At 41.5% G+C, this 22,451-nt stretch overlaps 4 protein-coding genes across 4 annotated transcripts; 3 read left to right on the top strand and 1 right to left on the bottom strand.

Annotated features, from left to right (window-relative positions):
- The first annotated feature begins 1,429 nt into the window (after nt 1–1,429).
- Nucleotides 1,430–11,545, top strand: LOC120036742 (cell death-inducing p53-target protein 1-like). Its single transcript, XM_038983120.1, has 6 exons — nt 1,430–1,576; nt 4,900–4,960; nt 5,506–5,666; nt 6,490–6,633; nt 6,765–7,047; nt 11,055–11,545. Exons 3-6 carry the CDS (start codon nt 5,582–5,584, stop codon nt 11,164–11,166), a joined length of 624 nt encoding a protein of 207 aa, XP_038839048.1. The 5' UTR covers nt 1,430–1,576; nt 4,900–4,960; nt 5,506–5,581; the 3' UTR covers nt 11,167–11,545.
- A 1,751-nt stretch (nt 11,546–13,296) lies between these two features.
- LOC120036753 (DNA-directed RNA polymerase III subunit RPC10) lies at nt 13,297–16,628 on the bottom strand. Its single transcript, XM_038983126.1, has 3 exons — nt 16,389–16,628; nt 16,174–16,261; nt 13,297–15,909 (listed from the first exon to the last, which is right to left on the bottom strand). The coding sequence occupies exons 1-3, from the start codon at nt 16,497–16,499 to the stop codon at nt 15,782–15,784; spliced, it is 327 nt and encodes a 108-aa protein (XP_038839054.1). The 5' UTR covers nt 16,500–16,628; the 3' UTR covers nt 13,297–15,781.
- Nucleotides 16,629–16,851: 223 nt separating this feature from the next.
- LOC120044554 (U11/U12 small nuclear ribonucleoprotein 25 kDa protein-like) lies at nt 16,852–19,195 on the top strand. Its single transcript, XM_038989212.1, has 6 exons — nt 16,852–17,339; nt 17,439–17,529; nt 17,643–17,748; nt 18,117–18,191; nt 18,287–18,351; nt 18,930–19,195. The coding sequence occupies exons 1-5, from the start codon at nt 17,103–17,105 to the stop codon at nt 18,342–18,344; spliced, it is 567 nt and encodes a 188-aa protein (XP_038845140.1). The 5' UTR covers nt 16,852–17,102; the 3' UTR covers nt 18,345–18,351; nt 18,930–19,195.
- A 52-nt stretch (nt 19,196–19,247) lies between these two features.
- On the top strand, nt 19,248–21,758 carry LOC120044553. The gene is made up of 5 exons (XM_038989211.1): nt 19,248–20,084; nt 20,244–20,369; nt 20,470–20,550; nt 20,718–20,865; nt 21,216–21,758. The coding sequence occupies exons 1-5, from the start codon at nt 19,937–19,939 to the stop codon at nt 21,322–21,324; spliced, it is 612 nt and encodes a 203-aa protein (XP_038845139.1). The 5' UTR covers nt 19,248–19,936; the 3' UTR covers nt 21,325–21,758.
- Nucleotides 21,759–22,451: the final 693 nt, after the last annotated feature.

Below are 22,451 nucleotides of genomic sequence, written 5' to 3'. Positions count from 1 at the left end.
CGATCTAAGAGATAAGGCAAGGAGAGCCTTCTACCCCATCAAAGGGAACTTAAAACTCAACATCCCAATTAGGATCTGGCAACAACAAAAACACTTCAATCAGTTATAGAACCAATTGCACTCTATGGTTGTGAGGTCTGGGTTCCACTCACCAACCAAGAATTCCCCAAATGAGAATCTGCAAAAATATAGCTGGTGTACAACACAAAACCACAAACACCACACGTAGAGCAGAATTAGGACTGTACCTGCTATTTATCAAAATCCAGAAAATAGTTGTTAAATTCTACAACCACCTACAAGGAAGTGATACCCACACATTCCACCACAAAGCCCTCGTCGACAGAGAGAGATAAACCTACTATCACGTTTCAGGTAAGACCTAGATGCAGACAATGTCGAAGTATCAACAGTTTATAATCAAACAGAGGCAGGAAAAAGGCAAGTCAAGGGCAGGGAGAGGTCAGTAATCCAGAAAGGTGGGGCAAAGGTACAGGACAGCAGGCAGAATGGTCAACACCGGGAAAACTAGGAAACAGGAACAATCGAGAGACAGGAGCAGAGGGGAAAACCACTGGTAGGCTTGACGAAACAAAAACAAACTAGAAACAGAGAACACGGGTAAAAATACACATGGGGTAATGGGGAAGATGGGTGACACCTGGAGGGGGGTGGAGACAATCACAAAGACAGGTAAAACAGATCAGGGTGTGACACCTACAGAAGAGTCCCCTCAGCCAGCTGGTTCTGTTCACAAACAGACCCCCAGGACAGCAACACAATTTGACCCAAACAAATTATGAGAAAGCAAAAAGAGAACTATTTGACACACTGGAAAGAATCAACCAAAAAAACTGAGCAAATTGGAACGCTATCTGGCCCTAAACAGAGAGTACACAGTGGCAGAATACTCTACCACTGTGACTGACCCAAAATTAAGAAAAACCTTGACTATGTACAGACTCAGGGAGCATAGCCTTGCTACTGAGAGAGGCTGACATAGCAGACTTTGATCTTAAGAGAAGACTGGCTGTGCCCACAATTTTTGGGGGTGAAAACTGAGCTGCACTTCCTAACCTCCTGCCAAATGTATGACCACATTAGATACATATTTCCCACAGAACCACAAGGAATTCTAAAACAAATCAAGCATTGATAAACTCCCATATCTGTTAGGCAAAATACAGCAGTGTGCAATCAAAGCAGCAAGATTTGTGGCCGTTGCCATGTGAAAAGGGCAACCAGTGGAGCACAAACAACATTGTAAATACTATTTCACTTGCTTTGGCAATGTAAAAACATGTTTTCCATGCCAATAAAGCCCATTTGAATTTAACTGATTTCTTTCCGAGTTTTTAACGCTCCGACCTGAAGCTCACCGACGTCGTGATTTGACCTCTTTTTTTCCGCCGAGTTCCCAGTTGTCTTGAAAGCACCACAAGAGGCGGATGTTGAGTAGATTCATGATAAACAGACTAGCTAACGGTTGCCATCATTTGACTTCCCTACGAACAGGCTTGGGATATAGCTATTCTCATCACCTAATTAAAATTGTGTGGAAGAGACAACGCATCAGGTAAATTCCGTGTGGAGATAACTAAGAAACAATATTTGAGAGACTATCAGCTAGCTAACGTAACGTAGCTAGCTAACGTTATTCTCCGTTTAGTTTTAAACTGATGTTACTCAATGTGAGCTAGCTAACGTTACATGTTACTTGACTTCTTTTGAAATTTGTTCCATTTTCACTGATTAAAATTATAGCTAGCTAGATACCTAACTAGCTAGTTGAACTAGCTACAGTAACAACTATAACGTAACTAACTAGGCAGATAGTTGTATAACGCTAGCTAGCTGATGTAAACATCCAGTCAAATCGAGGCTTCTCTCTCGTCAACAAGTCCAACATGCAGTAACGACGAGCTAGCTAGCTAGCTAGCTAGCTAAGATAACAATTTATGTTTGATATAAACTGTGTCGATGTCTAGATAGCTATCCACATTACGTAAAGAGTGTTTGTCTAGTGGGTTGAGCAGATCATCTATGTAAATAACGTTACTGTAGCAAGAGGATTCAGGAAAAGGATGGATGAAGCTTTCTAGAAAGTTGCCTCACTAGAGGTAAATTATTGAAAATGATGATGGCTCATTCATATACATACATTGACAATTACACTTTTTTGTAACATCACCATCATTGATCCTCAATTACTTTGTTGGAATTCAGTGTAATGTTATAACAAATTAAGGCCTGTTTCAACTGTTTGTGATTAAATCAAACTCATCCAGACATAATGAAGTGCATGACTGAAGCTTCTCTGGATGTCCCTTAAACCTAAGTGTTCTGTACTCTGATTCTGAATTTCTTATGCTGTTCTAATGTACAAGGGCTAAATGCTTGTTCTGTTTGATTAAACTGTAAAGTAAGTGCAAATTCATGGCCTCATCTAGGTTGCCTTGGGCAAAATACGGGTATTAACTTAGCCTAGCTCTTATAGAATTGTGGCCTACATTCAGATGTCATACATTTGTACAGTTTTATTTCTATCATACCCTGGACATTCCTGTCATTTCCCCAGCTTAATCAGTGTTCACATCACACTCACTAACTGGTTGGATAGCTCTCCTCTGCCTTATCACTGCCTTAGATTACCCAGTCATTTGACAGCGCAATAAAAATAAGCCTGTCTGGCATTCTGACTGTTTGTTTTGGAGTAGGCGGGCCAGCCTCCTAATCATCTTATGTTCAAATTAGAGACGCCGTGACATGCATGGTGATCTCTCACAGGCATGGTCAGCTGACCTGGGAAAGTGAAGCCTAGTAGGCCGAAGTATGGATGGCAGGTCTGGACAGCTGGTGGCATAGCAGTGTCCTGCTCCCTAGGCTAGGCTGTGTTTGTTTTCAGACACGTGCAGTAGTCAGGTGAGGTTTATGTTGTTGTAGAGTCTGTTAGGGAAAGTGTTAGGCTAATCTGTAGCCAAGTTAATTGCGCTGCATTGCTGTGATGACATATGAGTCTGTAATACCAACATGTTTCAAGCAGACCACCATAGTCACTGTGTCCAAGAACACTAAGGTAACCTGCCTAAAAGACTACCGACTTGTAGCACTCACGTCTGTAGCCATGAAATGCTTTGAAAGGCTGGTCATGGCTCACATCAACACCATTATCCCAAAACCCTAGACCCACTCCAATTTTCATACCACACCAACAGATCCAGAGATGATGCAATCTCTATTGCACACCACACTGTGCCTTTCACATCTGAACAAAAGGAACACCTATGTGAGAATGCTATTCATTGACTACAGCTCAGCGTTCAACACCAAAGTGCCCTCAAAGCTCATCACTAAGCTAAGGACCCTGGGACTAAACACTTCCCTCTGCAACTGGATCCTGGACTTCCTGATGGGCCGCCCCCAGGTGGTAAGGGTAGGTAACAACACATCCGCCACGCTGATCCTCAACACGGGGGCCCCTCAGGGGTGCGTGCTCAGTCCCCTCCTGTACTCCCTGTTCACTCATGACTGCACGGCCAGGCACGACTCCAACACCATCATTTAAGTTTGCTGATGACACAACAGTGGTAGGCCTGATCACCGACAACAATGAGAGATCCTATAGGGAGGAGACCAGAGACCTGGCTGTGTGGCGCAAGGACAACAACCTCTTCCTCAACATGATCAAGAAAAAGGACTACAGGAAAAGAAGGACCGAGCACGCCCCATTCTCATCGACAGGGCTGTAGTGGAGCAGATTGAGAGCTTCAAGTTCCTTGGCGTCCACATCAGCAACACACTAACATGGTCCAAGCACACCAAGACAGTCATGAAGAGGGCATGACAAAAATCTATTCCCCCTCAGGAGAATGAAAACATTTGTCATGGGTCCTCAGATCATCAAAAGGTTTTACAGATGCACCATCGAGAGCATCCTGATGGGTTGCATCACTGTCTGGTATGGAAACTGCTTGGCCTCCAACCGCAAGGCACTACAGAGGGTAGTGCGTACGGCCCTGTACATCACCGGGGCCATCCAGGACCTCTATACCAGGTGGTGTCAGACGAAAGTATATAAAAAATGTGAAAGACTCCAGCCACCCTAGTCATAGATTGTTCTCTCTTCTACCACACGGCAAGCGGTACCGGAGCGCCAAGCCTAGGTCCAAGAGGCTTCTAAACAGCTTCTACCCCCAAGCCATAAGACTCTTGAACAGCTAATCAAATGGCTACCCAGACGATTTGCATTGCCCCCGCACATTGACTCTGTACCGCTACCCCCTGTATATAGCCCCGTTGTTGTTATTTACTGATGTTCTTTAATTATTTGTTATTCTTTTTTTTGTTGTATTTTCTTAACTGCATTGTTGGTGAAGGGCTTGTAAGTAAGCATTTCACGGTAAGGTCTACACCTGTTGTATTGGGTGCATGTGACAAATACAATTTGATTTGATATCTAGTTCTTAACTGTTCCAATAATGTCAGCTCCTCTTGTGTCGTTTGGCCAGTCAATCTCCTTTATGCTGAAGTGAATTGTAGTAAGGAGGACTATAGAGTTACATTTTTCATTGAGACAGGCTAAGTTGGTTACACCAGACAGCTTTGCTGCTCCATTTTTGAGGCAATGTGCTTGTTGTATTTAAAGGCTACTGAGATTAGCTTAGGTAAGCGCTTGTGTTGTCAGGTGAATGAATTAATGCCATAATGCAGTCGACTGTGATTTAATGTTCAATCACCAATGTTTGAGGGAAGCAAGTTGTCTATAATTAACCTAGCACTTGTTAATGGCTGCACACTGTTAGTGCTTTTCATTCGCCTGAGAAAGTAGCAATTGCAATTTCCAAATAGGACCACATGCAAGAAACTTTTGCCATCTTTTCTTTTCCCTTTTTCTTGAAGGCTGTTGGACCTGACAGAAGAGCAGGCTCTGTAGGTGGAAACTCCCCACTGTCATCAGCAGGTAATCATGACTTATGTCCCTTCTCTTCATCCTGCTGCCATAGGTTTTGTTTTTCTGTAAATATTAGTGGCTTTAAGAGGTCATTTCTGTTTAATGTCAGACTGCCAACTCATTGCTGAACTCCCTAATGTTTGCTGTCGTGAGTGTGTTAGATGATAAACATTACTAATGTTTGTTATCCTAACACACATTTAGGTAAAGAGTGGATTGAAAGCAATTGCCATTGTTTTTGTCTTAAATCCTTGTAAATGTAATATTCTAGAGGCCTCAGAGCCAGTAGCCTAGCCTAAACACAGCGTTATCCAGCTATACTGTTGAATATTGTCTGCATCCATCATATTTATCATACCAATTCACTTGATTGAAAAGATCTAGGGTCTACCTAGACGAGTCAATACTGAGACAAAATGACAAATAAATAAATACATTTACTTGAATGCATCAGTAGCTGAAGTGCGAGACAGCTGCTGTATCATGTTGCAGTGTGTCGGTATTGAACTGACTGTCAGTGAACTGATAGGCCTGTGTGCGTGTTCTTCTCACAGAGTGGCTGAGTGAGTCCAAGGCCAGTGGTGAGTGGAGCTTCTACCCCAGGCCCCCCCATCCAAAGGTCCACCCAGCATGTCCAGCGACCCACCTCCTCCCTACCCCGGAGGTCCCAGCGCCCCTCTTATCGAGGAGAAGAATGGACAGCCAGCTGTTCCGGGTACAATTATTCTATAATGGTCTGTTATTGTATGATGTGTATGATGTGGAGGAAAAAACATTTAGTTTGGGGCAAGACTACAAAAAGAGACTATTTTACAAAAGGACAGAAGTCCAGGGTAGGAACCACGCACAGGCATACCTGTGAACTTCATCAGAGCTCTGACGAAGGCCGTGAGGCCGATATGTAAGCTTATTAAAGATCAGTGATACTATCAAGAGCAGTGTGCGGTTTTCTTTTTCATTCATGAAGTTCAACTATTGCCATGCACCTGCAATAAGTTTGCTCAGATGTGCTAGTGCCTTTTGAATACCTGTGAACTTCAAAATACCATCTGGTTTCTTTGACTGGGCTGCTGATTTAGTATTTGCACTGTAGCTGACTAGCTGTAGGGAAACTGGTGTGAATTTGCATAATTGCCTCCCATAACAGCTCTTGTGTGGCTGGTTAGAGGAAGGCCTAGAGAAACATCACCAGGGAAACCTTGAAAGTAGGCCCTGTCTGTGAACAAATCTTTATTTGTCTGGCTCCCCTTCCACCCCAGGTTTCCTTACAACAAAATACTGTTTTGATCAGCCAAAGGAATGTCATCAACAAAGTGTATTTGTTACAACTACGTAACAAATCCTTGAGAATTGTAAATCTATGAAAAAGCACAAGTGCGGCTATTCTGGACCTAGTAACAGATGATGATGCATGTTCTCAATAATGGGCAAATGCCTTACTTGATTTAAGCCCAACATAAGTCATGTTTCTTCAATCAATCATTGCTGTGAAAGCTCACTAATAAATCCTTCTTGTTTGTCTGTGTTTTCTCTCCCAGGCTCGGCGGCCCCTGTAACGACGGGTCCTCCTCAGGGGCCCTCCCTGCCTCCAGACTATGGCCCTCCACCCTACGAGGCCACGCTACAGCCAGGCTTCTTGCCGCCACACGTCCCAGGAGATGGGGCCATGCCCATACCACATGGTAGGCATACACTGGTCTACAGGGGGAATGAAATAAGATGGGCGACTCTAAATGCATACACATGTCATTTGGCATAGCACCTGTATACAGAACATAAACAGTACATACATCCTTGTGTTTTTACCCTACAGGTGGCTTCTACCCTCCGCCAGGTCACTTTGGCCCGGGGCAGTTTGGCCCGGGGCAGTTTGGCCCGGGGCCCATTCAATTTGGGCCTGTGGCAGGTCAGACGGCTCACACGGTGCTGGCACCCCCTGGGACAGCTACCACAGTGACCGTGCTACAGGGGGAGATATTCCAGACAGCACCCGTACAGACTGTGTGTCACCACTGCCAGCAGCCCATCATCACCCGCATCAACCACAGCGTGGGCCTCATGAACGCTGTCTTCTGCCTCTTCTGCTTCTTTGTTGGGTAAGAGGAAGAATTGGTGTACTACATTGTATAGAGGTTATGTAAGGAATAACCAACGAGTGGCTATGCGTTCTATGGAAAATAATAAACGGTGTGGAAGGTGTGTTCCACGACATGTTTAGTTACATTATTTTCCTGAGAAAAGCTCATAAAGCCCTGAGTTGATTCTCTTTCACACCATGGCTATAATTGAACACATTTGCTGCTAGAAATGTGTTCATTTGCAGGTAGAAATGTGTCAACATCCACTGAAGTAGCTAACAAGTTTACTAGATACAGTGCCTTCAGAAAGTATTCATACCCCTTGACTTATTCAATATTTTGTTGTTACAGCCTGAATTCAAAATGTATTTAATGTGTTATGTTTTATTCTCACCCATCTACACATAATACCCCATAATGAGAAAGTGAAAACGTTTTTAGCAATGTTAGCAAATGTATTTAAAATTAAATACAGAAATATTTAATTTACATGAGTAATCACACCACTGAGTCAGTACTTTGTAGAAGCAGCGATTACAGCTGTGAGTATTTTCTGGGTAAGTCTCTAAGAGCTTACCACACCTGGATTGTGCAACATTTGCCCATTTTATTATTTTCTAAATTCTTCAAACTCTGTCAAATTGGTTGTTGATCATTGCGAGACAACCATTTTCACATCCCACTGTCTGGTGGAAAGCAGACTGAACCAGGTTTTCCTCTAGGATTTTGCCTATGCTTAGCTTCATTCTGTTTATTTTTTATCCTGAAAAACTCCCCAGTCCTTCATGATTACAAGAATACCCATAACATGATGCAGCCACCACTATGCTTGAAAATATGGAGCGTGGTACTCAGTAATGTGTTGTATTGGATTTGCCCCAAACATAACACTTAACACAAAAAAAGTTTATTGTTTTGCAACATTTTTGCAGTATTACTTTTGTGCCTTGTTGCAAACAGTATGCATGTTTTGCAATATTTTTATTCTGTACAGGCTCCTTCTTTTTCACTGTGTCAATTAGGTCAGTATTGTGGAGTAACTACAATGTTGTTGATCCATCCTCACAGCCATTAAATTCTGTAACTGTTTTAATGTCACCATTCGCTTCATGGTGGAATCCCTGAGCGGTTTCCTTCCTCTCCGGCAACTGAGTTAGGAAGGGCGCCTGTATCTTTATAGTGACTGGGTGTATCCAAAGTGTAATTAATAACTTCACCATGCTCAAAGGAATATTTAATGTCAGTTTTTTTTTTTACCCATCTAACAATAGGTGCCCTTCTTTGAGAGGCATTGGAGAACCTCCCTGGTCTTTGTGGTTGAACCTGTGTTTGAAATTCACTGCTCGACTGAGGGACCATACAATTATCTGTATGTGTGGGCAGTGGCTATTTTAGCATGTAAATCTTGGTGGGGGAAAAAAATAATTGTGGGGGGGGGGTGCATGCCAGCAAAGCCACAACACAACACTAAACAATAAATTAATTGCACTATAATGGTGACAAACGGTGCCCACAAACCGTTAGGGCCTACATAAAGCTGTCCCAACTGCAGTCCCAACACCTTACCAATGCTACACCTGGCTATCAGCGGAGCCTTGTCTGGCAGCAAAACAGTTCAATCAGCCCCATTTACTGCCTTTAAAAAAAAAGCTGTTATGGCTGACTTGCTTAAACAAATGTGGTTTCTACTGACAATTGAGATGTACAAACTGTGGCATAAGGGGACGGCAAGCTGATAAGAGGCAATCCGTAATTTTGATTAAGACATTAATGAGCGAGCTAGGACAGACGTAGTCCATATAACTATTTGTTCAGCACTTTTGAAATGTACAGCGGCAGAATTCAGAACATGGGCCGTTCTTACAGTGTTCTCTCTATACACCAAGTCAGAACCGTAGGATAAATAAAGGGCACATAAGCAGACAATGAAAGGTCTTACAATATTCAATGATTACATTTCTCTAAAACAGGTTATAGTCTACATGTGCACCACAAAGTCAGGGCAGTAGGTGAAATAGACCGATTTATTAGGGTGAGGCACATGGGCTACTACCCAAGCGTACTACACAACATACACTTAGTATTACATTCTTAAGTTGTTTTGTTAAGTTGTTTTGAACGCGGCAGAAATCACGCTGGATTGACAGCATGGTCAATGTTGAATGTTAAGCTTGGAAAGAGACCCTTAAACACAGACTTGGGACCACACGGCCATTCCATTGAATAGCAGGCTAGTGATTGCTTGGCAATACTTGCAGTTAGCCACTGATTCTTTCCAAACCACTCATTGTTTAATTTGCGATTTCCAACTTGTTGTGTAATATTTATGGCCGATGAGCACCGATATGTTTTATCTATTATTTCTCTTCATATGACAAGTATTGAAAAGGATTTGGCAGTAAATCGTTGACTTGATTCATGATGATGATTACTAGCGAAGATTTTGAAAAGTATGATGCTGACATGATCAGTCCAATCAAAGCTACTGTAGATATAATGTGATTTGATGTCATTTTATCTGTGGCCAATGACCTTGAGCCTTCTTGGATGGGCACTTCTAACAGAACACTGAGCCAATCACGGCGCAACTAGAGAACATTACCAACCCCTACGCATCGTATTTTGCGCTGGCTTGCCCAACCACCACTGAAAGCACTGAGCTAGGCTGAAACACCTGCATTTTGGAGCTGCCTTACTCAAGAAAGCAAAAAGATCATATTTGTATGTGGCTTTATTAACTCAATTATATATTTTTATATTTTTGCAAACTGATATGTGACACATATCTGATATTAATGCCAAAATAACATGAAAAACGGGCACCCCCCCAAAAATTGTTTTTAGTGTTTTTTTTTTTTAAGCAAAATAATTTTGGGGGTCAAAGCAGCTCTGCTCCACCTGCATTGAATGACGGGTCACCACTGTATGTGGGGGTGTACAAAAGATGAGGTAGTCATTCAAAAATCATGTTAAACAGTTGCACACAGTGAGTCCATACAACTTTTTATGACTTGTTAAGCAACATTTTACTCTTGAACATATTTAGTCTTCCCATGACAAAGGGGTTGAGTATTTATTGACTCAACTTTTTAAAAAAATAAAAAAATTAATGTTGCTAATGTGACTAGAATGACGTAAGTAACAGCCAACTTTCCAGGACATAGACATGTCTTATATGGGCAGAAAGTTTAACAAGAATTTAAGCTAACTGCACTGCCCAATTTACAGTAGCTACTACAGTTAAAATACCATGCTATTGTTTGCAGAGAGTGCACGACAACAAAACGCTTTTATCACGGCAACAAAGTGTTTCCTTGCAAATGGTATCAAGGATATGCATATCCTTGCTTCAGGTCCTGAGCTACAGGCAATTAGATTTGTGTATGTTATTTTAGGTGAAAATTGTAAAGAAAAAAAAGGGGTACAATCTGTTCATTTGTAAAAACTTTCAAAAAACATCATTCCACTTTGACATTATGGGGTATTGTGTGTAGGCCAGTGACGACAAAATCTCAATTGAATCCAATTTAAATTCAGGCTGTAACACAACAAAATTTGGAGAAGCTCAAGGGGTGTGAATACTTTCTGAAGACACTGTAGCGAGAGTAGTTGCCTCGGTAACCAAACAGACTTGCTAGTATAGCTAACCAAACCATCAGTCCTGCTTGCTGTTATGAAAATCGAATGCAACAATGCCAATAATGTTTTCAATTAAACTTCTGCTTTCAAAAGCAGCTCAAACATAGAACATGTAAGAATGAAGTAGCCATTGAATTCTACCATGCGTCATAAGGAAATAATGCATGCTCTAGAATGACCTTCAAGCCAATCGGAAACGAGTATTCAACAATACCATGGTATAAACACAGAATAATATACTATGGCAGGAAATATTTGATTTCAGGCCAAACACCACAGAATGAAATGAAGTAGAGCAGCGGGTTGTTAGCTATAATAAGACTATTGATTTTGGTCTGTATTCTCTGGTGGTTTGTTTCGTAATTTTTCTCTCTCCTCTACCACAGGTGTGATCTGGGCTGCTGCTTGATTCCCTGTCTGATTGATGATCTCAAGGATGTGATACACACCTGCCCCTACTGCAAGGGCTACATCTACACATACAAGCGTATCTGCTAACCACCAACAGACAGACACGTGTATATATATATATTATGCACACATTAACTCACAGCCCCTCATGGTTGTAGTCGCAGCCTATGTTCTTTCTCCAACATTTGCTCAGTGTGTTGTGCTTCATTTAGCCCTCCTAACTGTACCCTCACTTTCTAAAGCACTTGTTCACACACACTATACTTACTGTATATCATAGGAGGCTGGTGGGAGGAGCTGTAAAAGGACAGGCTCATTGTAATGGCTGGAATGGACTCCATGGAACGGAGTCCAACACGTTGTGTCCATGTATTCGATTTGTTTGGTACTATTCCACCGATTCCATTCCAGGCATTACAATGAGCCTGTCCTCCTATAGCTCCTTTCACCAGCCGCCTCTGATATATACACTGCTCAAAAAAATAAAGGGAACACTTAAACAACACAATGTAACTCCAAGTCAATCACACTTCTGTGAAATCAAACTGTCCACTTAGGAAGCAACACTGATTGACAATAAATTTCACATGCTGTTGTGCAAATGGAATAGACAAAAGGTGGAAATTATAGGCAATTAGTAAGACACCCCCAAAAAAGGAGTGATTCTGCAGGTGGTGACCACAGACCACTTCTCAGTTCCTATGCTTCCTGGCTGATGTTTTGGTCACTTTTGAATGCTGGCGGTGCTCTCACTCTAGTGGTAGCATGAGACGGAGTCTACAACCCACACAAGTGGCTCAGGTAGAGCAGTTCATCCAGGATGGCACATCAATGCGAGCTGTGGCAAAAAGGTTTGCTGTGTCTGTCAGCGTAGTGTCCAGAGCATGGAGGCGCTACCAGGAGACAGGCCAGTACATCAGGAGACGTGGAGGAGGCCGTAGGAGGGCAACAACCCAGCAGCAGGACCGCTACCTCCGCCTTTGTGCAAGGAGGTGCACTGCCAGAGCCCTACAAAATGACCTCCAGCAGGCCACAAATGTGCATGTGTCTGCTCAAACGGTCAGAAACAGACTCCATGAGGGTGGTATGAGGGCCCGACGTCCACAGGTGGGGGTTGTGCTTACAGCCCAACACCGTGCAGGACGTTTGGCATTTGCCAGAGAACACCAAGATTGGCAAATTCGTCACTGGCGCCCTGTGCTCTTCACAGATGAAAGCAGGTTCACACTGAGCATATGAGCACATGTGACAGACGTGACAGAGTCTTTGCCAATCTTGGTGTTCTCTGGCAAATGCCAAACGTCCTGCACGGTGTTGGGCTGTAAGCACAACCCCCACCTGTGGACGTCGGGCCCTCATACCACCCTCATGGAGTCTGTTTCTGACCGTTTGAGCAGACACATGCACATTTGTGGCCTGCTGGAGGTCATTTTGCAGGGCGCTGGCAGTGCACCTCCTTGCACAAAGGCGGAGGTAGCGGTCCTGCTGCTGGGTTGTTGCCCTCCTACGGCCTCCTCCACGTCTCCTGATGTACTGGCCTGTCTCCTGGTAGCGCCTCCATGCTCTGGACACTACGCTGACAGACACAGCAAACCTTTTTGCCACAGCTCGCATTGATGTGCCATCCTGGATGAACTGCTCTACCTGAGCCACTTGTGTGGGTTGTAGACTCCGTCTCATGCTACCACTAGAGTGAGAGCACCGCCAGCATTCAAAAGTGACCAAAACATCAGCCAGGAAGCATAGGAACTGAGAAGTGGTCTGTGGTCACCACCTGCAGAATCACTCCTTTTTTGGGGGTGTCTTGCTAATTGCCTATAATTTCCACCTTTTGTCTATTCCATTTGCACAACAGCATGTGAAATTTATTGTCAATCAGTGTTGCTTCCTAAGTGGACAGTTTGATTTCACAGAAGTGTGATTGACTTGGAGTTACATTGTGTTGTTTAAGTGTTCCCTTTATTTTTTTGAGCAGTGTATATTGTCCAGACTCACTTACCTAGCTATGTACAGGCATTTAGATAAGTGTTAGATAGACACGTCACACAGGACTGAACTTGATCTAAAAACAGAAACCTATAACAATTGAGAAAAGATGAGTTGCAGACACGGTACATCTTACATACTTTATAAAAATGTCTTTGGTTACGAGAAGGCTCGGAATTTGACATTTATGGTGCGAACTTGAGGGGTAGAGAAGGTCACACTTTGGGAAAGTTGTAAACATTTGTCACTTTAATCAAAATCGTCAGCAATCATCAGCAATTGCAGGGTCAGTATTTTGTTGTTTCTGTAATTATTTAATGTATTTTAACATGTTAATATTGAGCGCAATGAAGGTTACGTCCATGTCTGAGACCTACTTTATGTTTATGTTCTATCACCCTGTTTGTCCTACAACCTAAATGTATATCCATTTCAAATGTTACAAGGAAATAACCATGTATCAGATTTGTCAGGACAAACTCGAGTCGGTAAGACTGAGTTTAATTTATTTTGTTTTCCTCACTTAAGTGAGATAAGTATGTGTTACTGTCTTTTTTAATCTTCCATGTGCTTTAGATACACTTGATGTCCAGTGATTTTTGCTTGAGTTGTTACACAATAATGCCAGTCATGTCCATATGAATGTATTCAATTTTGATAATGAAGAAAATGTGTGCTTATATAATGGTATTGCGAATGCACAAGTTCCCATGTGAAATTTCATACATTCATAAAACCATAATTGCCATGACTTTACTGTATAGTTTTTATTTATTTAAGTGGTTTAGACTGTCATTCAGTTAGCTACTTTATAGCCTTGCTTGCCAAGCTTCATTATCATTAAGACCCAACTGGTAAGGAGACTAGCTTATTTTGGAAGACTTTTGTCAACAACTTGGACTATATGTCATATTAAGGATAATTTACATGTGGCTTGGTGTCAAATGAAGTGTCTGAGTGAACCTGATCTTTACTCATAATCCTGTACTCTCCACAAACACATCACCTGTCATTGATGCAGGACTACATTGAGCTTCAACATCCATGCAGTCACCGAGCACCATAACCATGCACATGTCAGAGGCTGAGATTTTCTAGTTGATCTATCAGTCCACAGAGAAAAATAAGTTTCCTTGTATTTTTCCGTATAGGAAAGGAACGGAGCGAAGCCGACCTGGCTGGCAGAGTCCAATCCGCTCTGCTGGAGAGGCACATTAGAATGATGAAGCGCTCTGCATGATATCACTGTAATTTTGTGCAGTCCTCTCCCAGGCCATATGTCCAGTCTGTGTCACGAGGCCAATGTGTGTCAACCTGTGCTGCCCAATCCCAAACAGATTATCCTTTCACTGGTCATGTCTGTCAGTTGATGTTCAGAGGGAATAATTAAAGTAGAGTGCATCGAGGGTTTTTCCCTCGCCATTGTTTTACTACCTTTTTTGATGGGTTACATAGTGTATTTAATGATAAACAGAATGTCCTTTATATTCAATCTCATACATTCTTTCATATTCAGCATTTCTGTGCATAAACCTGCTACATCATCTGTTCAAGCAAAGTTAAGGTCTCAAAGCCACAATCTGCTCATTCTTTTTAGTGTTCCTTGTCTAGGTTTGATCACTATTGCTATGATGCATGTTAGTCTGAGATGCCATAGAGATACAGGTGTACAAAAGCAAGTTCGTCACCAAGTCTTGGCTGAAATAATGTAATCTCGAATGCAGATTCGAGTGATGTCATCACCTGCTTCATATTAACGTGTTCGATCCAGTCCAAGTACACCAATGTATGGTATGCAAGATCTTTTGTCTGCTTCATTTGAGTCTCATCTGTAGGATCTCTCGTCTCCTCTTAATACTACCAATAACCAGCATGATTATATACAGTAAACACTGATGGCAGGTGGAGTATGTCTGCATGTACATGCATTCTTATGGATATGTTTCACAGGCTGGTCTCTTAACTTTGTACGCTCTTGAATCGTTTACATGCAGTGAGAAGTGGCTTGAAGCTGTGTAAGAACATTGTATTTAACTTTAAGCACAATGATGGTCTTTGTTGTTGGTAGATAGTTTGGTCTGTTGCCCCCTCAAAAAAATAAAGAATTGTATAATGTACATGCAAAATCTAAATGATGAGTTGGCTCATTACTGTTGCATACAGTGCAGTTATTTTAACAAAACAAACCAGTATTTGTGATTTTATGTTATTAGTAATTTGTCAGCTGGTCATAGTCTTTTACTATAAAAATGACTGTTTTTGGATTATGTAAAACATCTAGGAGAAATAAAATAATGACTCCAACAATGGATTCTGGCCATTTGGCAACTACTCAAACACAAATTATGTATCTTCAGCTATAAATTGGAAGTGACTTCTGAATGTAATAGGAAACAAAACCCAGAGAAGTTAACTAATCACAATGCTAAATAAAGTAAGGACATACTCTTGTGTATGAAGCACATTTGGTAGAAGTGTATATTACATCAACTCTTGCTACTTTTCCCCCAACACGCTTGGCACCAATGGTGTGGTCAACTAGAAGCCACATGGTCCAGTCTGTTTGTGCTATTAGCAAACTCCTATCTGTTTATTCACGGTTATGCCAAAGCTGTCTGGCATGACAACAGAAGATTTGGCTACAGCACATACACCATAAAACCAGGTTAGCTGACTCAACTAGTGTTCTCAAGTAGAGATCCAATTGAACACTAGTTTAGTCTCTCCAGCGATGTCCACACTCATAATTGCAGCATTTGTAGAACGTTGTCATCGGTTCATCTGCAGATCTTGTCTGAATCTGCATGAAGAATGCTCGGGGGTGCTCACACTTGGGACATTTTTCTAAAGAACACAAAATGAGGGTTAGAGTAAATACATACCTAGCTATAAGTAACAGTGAATATTGCCCATTAGGACCACCTGCCCTCTATAGGTCCGGTGGTGGACACAGGACAGAGGAGGCTGGGCAAATCTAATCCAGCTATGCCATCTGCCAGCCTTTGGGCTACAATCCAGCCAGTGTTCTATCATTTTAGGCGTGGATAACCAGTGACCACAGAATGATTGAAATGTTAGCTAAATTATGCAGGTGATTTGGTAATTTACCTGGCGTGGAATCCACATTTTCCCAGGCTGCAGCTCCACCAAGCACATCATCAACCTCTTTCAGTTTGGGATACTTCCTGTTGTTTACCTATGGGAAAGATGGACATGTTAATGTATCAATAGGTTTTAAAATGACACATTGTATGAGAGAACACATGACAGACACATCAGTTACTTGGCAATAAGTCTAGGAATTAAGTAAAAGTTCGTTTTACCTTCCTAGTAATGTTATGCACGTACGGACATGTGTTGCAGGCGAATCGATAGCACTTCTGTCCTTCCTCTACAATCAACACATTCCCACATGTTGGACAAAACAGAAGCATATTCTTTTGACTAAATTGGTCAGCACCGATCTCACAATGTAGCTAGGTTTATACATCTATTTCAATCGTTTAGCTAAATTAAGAAATCCCTGACAACGTTGTTGACCTCCACACTCGTGTGAAACGTTGTTACATCTAAAAAGGTTCGGTAAGAAACAACATTTGCTCTTTCTTTATGGTTCTTTGTTAAAATAATTATAATTTATATTTAAAGTTAACTATATTGTATTATATTATAAATATAGCCCTAGAAATGGAGCAATGATGATAGAAATAGCAGTATCCCAAATCGGTACAAGTCAGAACCTCCACTCGGGCTAGTTTGACTCCGGTATGTTGTAGGTGACGTACATGCCGGTCGCTAAATGTTTTAGCATGGATTGCAGAGCTTCAGACTTTACCAAATATACTTTATTTTTAAGCTACAGTTTATGTATGTTTTAGTAATCACGAAATATATATTTTACTGTACACGTTGATCAATAGAGTATAAGGTGTGGAAATCAGTTACTTTATCTAGCTAGCTAATCCTACATGAAATAGCTAGCTAGCTAACATAAACTGGTCAGCAACTTTAGCTACAAACTCCTATTCACAGTGTAAATGATGGGGGAGGAGACCAAGTCCCTTCATCTGGATGAGGGACTGTCTGTAAAGGAAGAGGAGTTAGGACAGGCAGAGGGAAAGATGAACCAAGTGGAGGATGAACAACCAGAGGAGGTTGAAGAGGAAGATGAGGAGGATGAAGAAGCATTGCCACACTCTGAATTCCTGGACATCTTTGAAGAAGGACTGGCTCGCCTTGTACAGGACCCTCTACTCTGTGACCTCCCCATTCAGGTTGGTGACCTAATCCATACTGGTGAAATGTATCTATTTGATGATGTAAAGTCCTCCAGCCTAACCAATGTCTCACTACTGTCTGTCGCTTTCCTGCAGGTGACTCTGGAGGAGGTGAATTCCCAGGTTGCCCTGGAGTATGGCCAAGCCATGACTGTCCGTGTATGCAAAGCGGATGGCGAAGTAATGCGTGAGTTTCTGACTGATGTTTCTAAGTAGAATACCTTATTTTTGTTCTATTTGAGCAGGTCAGATGAATGATACTGTGTGTGTGTAAGTGAAATTCCAATGTGTGTTGATCAGCCATAGTGGTGGTGCAGAATGCTATGGTGCTGGATTTGAAGAAAGCCATCCAGAGGTTCATGGAGCTGAAACAGCAACGGGAGGGTGGGGTAAAGCACGTCAGCTGGTAACAAACACACACACACACACACACTAACCTTGTGGGGGGACACAATTCAGTCCCATTCAAAATCCTATTTTCCCTAAACCTAACCGTAACCCTTACCCTAATCCTAAAATTAACCCAAAAACATGAACCCTAAACCTAACCCTAGCTCCTAACCCTTACCCTAAAACAAACCCTAGCTCCTAACACTAATTCTAACCTTAACCCTTAACCCCCTAGAAATAGCATTTGGCCTTCTGGGGACTAAGAAAATGTCCCCAGTTGGTCCCAATTTTTTTTTTTTACTATTCTTGTGGGAAATTCTTGTCCCCACAACTATAGTTATACACACACACACACACACACACATTTTTTATTTTCTTGTGCAGGAGGTACGTATGGAGAACCTTTCATCTCGTATTTCAAGGAGAGAAGCTTGATGATGACAAAATGAAACTAAAGGAGTAAGTTTCAATCAAACACCATTGTGATTATGGAGTATATTACATAATGCTTTTGTTAACTGAAAACAACATTTCTTGTATTGTTTTATTGTCAGTTATGGGATCAGAAACAGAGATGAGGTGACATTCATGAAGAGACTGAGGAAGAAGTGAAACGGAGGTACAGTAGTCTTCTGAACTATGATCTCACCCGAAAGATGTTCACAGGCCAAGTGATACCATTATAATGATTACTGTAACTAATACAATTTTATGGCTGTGTGAACGAGAGAAAAGCTATTGGAAAATACCACTGTCTTATGTGCCTGTGGCATTTTCCATTATAATAAGATAATGCTAATTTTGAAAGGACTCAAGATTTGTATTTCTTGCACTCCCCATGGGAGTATAACACTGGCAACCCTTTGAAATATATATTTTATGTTTGTAATATTATTGATAATACATTGAGTTGAACAATGAATAATGCGTGTGTGTAATATTATTGATAATACATTGAGTTGAACAATGAATAACTCGTGTGTGTAATATTATTGATAATACATTGAGTTGAACAATGAATAACTCGTGTGTGTAATATTATTGATAATACATTGAGTTGAACAATGAATAACTCGTGTGTGTAATATTATTGATAATACATTGAGTTGAACAATGAATAACTCGTGTGTGTAATATTATTGATAATACATTGAGTTGAACAATGAATAACGCTGCTCTATGTGCTTCTAACTTCAGATCTCACTACCGTGTGGAGTCCTGCCTACTCTGTGAGTTGCCTGCACAGTTCCCATTGCTTCAGACCTCTATGATTCAACTTGGAGATGTACAGCAACTATATTCATACACTGACATGATTCAGTTGATGTCTAAAAGGTTTTTCAATTGACATCTCAAACGTTTTTACATGTTGTAGATATGATTGTGTGGAATGTTTCGTACGGTCTCAATTTTTTATTGTTTAGACATATTCTCTTGTCAAATTGTGCCACTTCAAATATGAATAAAGGCTACAGTGCAACCGAAACGCCCCTGAAATATCACTTAATTTCAGTGAAAATGTTTTAGAATTTTATCTGGCGTTAAATCATTTAACCAGACCTGGGTGTGCCGTCTGGTCTAACAGTGAGAGTACAACCACAATATGTAAATATCTCCTGTAGTCCTTGTTGAAAACTGAAACAAAATATTTCACTATTTCCTGGAGTACATAGAGGAGCATCACATTTCCCACTGCACAATCTGGGAGAAACCAGGTAAAAATATATATTGTCTCATTACAGTAATCATTTAATTTGCAGCAGCTAAGATGGATAAGAGAAAATGTGAAATATATTTCTTATCTTTACATTCTTGGTTTTTAGTAATGTTGGGTCACATCAATCTATCTGACTTGTGCAAACAGAACGTGATCTCCTTACATTAGTTTGTCTTGGTATGAAGTATTTGTAGATGTGCAAGGTTGATGCTTACATTGATACATAAAGTTAGTGCTGTGTCTTCTTTTGGCTTATCATCCAAGTGTTGCATAACAGGAATAGATCGAATTGATCTGAATGTATCTAACTTCATGACCCAATCATCTGAACAAATCGAATTGTTGGCCTAACACTATATAGTTCAAGTCTCTGGGCGACTGGCATGCGTTTCAAACCGGACTACTTGATTGGTAGCATTGATTGGTGGTGTTTGAAATGTTCCACCTTTGTGATGTCTGATGCTGGTGGTTCTTTTCAGCTCCCAGGATGTCTGGCTCTTCTGAGCACAGGGAGCTGGATAGGATCTCCGTGGAGATGAACCAACTGTCATTCAGGAGGCAGCAACTGATCGACCGCAGGAACATGCTGACCATCCTGCAGGAGTTCAGGAACCGCTCCAACAACAATAGCACAGGTAAAGAGGAAATTCACTGTCTAGAACCGCTATTATTGAGTAAATGCACATGGCAGGCATGGATGTACTGTGTGATGTGTCCTCTGGCTATGACCCAGCAGGGCTGATGTGTTCCATCACTGACCCCCTCTGAGACATGTATTATCTCTCTTTGTCCAGTAGAGGGATCCAAGCAGCAGACTGAGATTCAATGCATTGATCAGGAACTGCAGGAGCTGTCTGAGAAGAAGAGAGCGCTGCAGGAAAACCAAGATAACATTCTCCATTCCAAGGACCAAAGAAAAGGTGTCTACTTTACCTCCGTTATGGTGATACTGTCCTCACACAGCACTCTCTTAATACTCACATTCTGATCATGATTGTCTCCCTTTAATGTCCTTTGCAGAGTGCATCATCAGTCAGGGGGGCGTGTCTGTTCTCCCTGACCCCTCTGTTGTCTTTGTTGAAGCTCCACCCTCTATACCAGGTGAGACACCTGGACTGAGAGTCAAATGAGGTGTGAACTTGTTCATTTGTGGGTTATTTCAAGCGGTACCCCCATTTTGCTACAATTCTTTTCCTGGCCTGCTTAGATCAGAGGCTAGTCCTATAGATGAGTGATGTCATATGGTCACAACTACACTCCCTCCATAGCTCCGGAGGTGATCCTGGACATCCAGAAACTTCCTCCCTGCTCATCTCAGACCCAGTGCCCACATTGTCGACAGTTCATCACCACAGAGATTGTCACTTCAGTAGGCAATGTGGCCTGTCTGGTCTGTGTCACAATGTCTATACTTGGGTGAGTTGACCTGCACTGTCTTACTGCTGTGTTACTACCAATTGTCTGCCATCTTTGAATGGACAGGAGGTCGACAATGAGGTGTTTTCAACTCTATGCTTCATCTAGAGTTGGAGGGATTAGGATATTTCGGTTAACAAAGAATAGGAACACTTCTTAGGTCTCTTAAGTAGGGGTGCCAACAGGTGCTTTTTGGAGACTGCATTCCAGATGTTTGTTTCCTGCAGTACTATGCAAATTCCAGTTTGTAACAAAAGCCAGTGCCTTTGGGCTAGTGTCATATCTGATAATCACATCACCTGATGGAATGCAAAGTTTAACACTATATTTTCTGGTCTATTCACATTCAGCTGTGTGGCTGGTTGCTGCCTTATCCCTTTCTGCATTGATAACTTCAAAGATGTCACGCATAGATGTCCTAAGTGTCGAAGTTCAATACTCACCATCAAAAAGCTCTGAAGTAAGGGCCCACATGTACATAGAGACTAATAAACAGGTCTCAGACTGGGCATGGAGATCTCCCCTTGTGATGATGAGACATCTACCATGAATCTGAGGTGACCCATTTGGGATCCAGTAGACACCCTGTCCCATCATGCAGGTACAAGACAGCAGTGGATGAGGAGGACATGGACAATGAATGTTGAATGGACCCAAGCCATAGTGAAACATGTTCTGCTGAGTGAGAAGTGATCATAAATTCCCAACAACTGTACTGAGGTCAGTGTCACTCCCATCATTCCTGTGATGAAGATGTAGTCATACTGTGAGAACTGTGGCTGCATCCTGTACATTTGAAGCTAGTGTGTATGGCATTGTTCTTGGAATAAAATGTCTTCATCAATGCAATTTATTAGAGAAACTAATAAATAAATAAAATGTTTATAAGCCTGTGTGAATTGTAAAACATCAGAGGAAAATTGTGTTTCAAGGTCTGTGAACTCTAAAGCTGCATGTGACTTATCCAAGCCTAGTGGTGGCTGTGTTAGGGTTTGGAACTCCTTGATAAACAAAAAGTCACATGATATGGTTGTTTTATTTACTAAACACAGCTGAATAATTTTCACACACAATGTACATGACCATTTTTATTGACACAAAAAGGCTATATATATACATTATGGGTATACAGTAATACGCATACTGTATACACCAAACAGTCTTAATACAAAAGAGCTTAGATGTGCTACATTTGTATAAAATGTACGAAAAGAGCTAATGTGCTACATTTGTAAAAAATAAAATAAAATGCATGACAAAATATATACACAATGTGCAAAATGTATGGCATACTAACTATGTATCAATACACCATTGCAAGGGAAGGGGCTATACTAGTATAGTACAAATAAAATGACTTCTGATTCCAGCTCATTCTCCCTTTCTTTAGTTTGGACACATGATCAATGGGGCACTGATGCTCAGACAAAAACAAAGTTGTGCACAAAGACCTATCAGGAGCAGGCAATGTTTTTTTGATTAGCTACCCATTTTTATCCACTCACAGTGTAAACTGCTTTGCAATTTAAGTGCTTTTGTCTGTTTTTCTAACAGAAATGTGTGACATTGAGGCTCTTAAAGGACCA

Source organism: Salvelinus namaycush, chromosome 3 (assembly GCF_016432855.1).
Source record: "Salvelinus namaycush isolate Seneca chromosome 3, SaNama_1.0, whole genome shotgun sequence".
NCBI lineage: Eukaryota > Metazoa > Chordata > Actinopteri > Salmoniformes > Salmonidae > Salvelinus > Salvelinus namaycush.
Note: the sequence above shows the minus strand (reverse complement) of the source record. Positions and strands in the feature narration are given on the sequence as shown.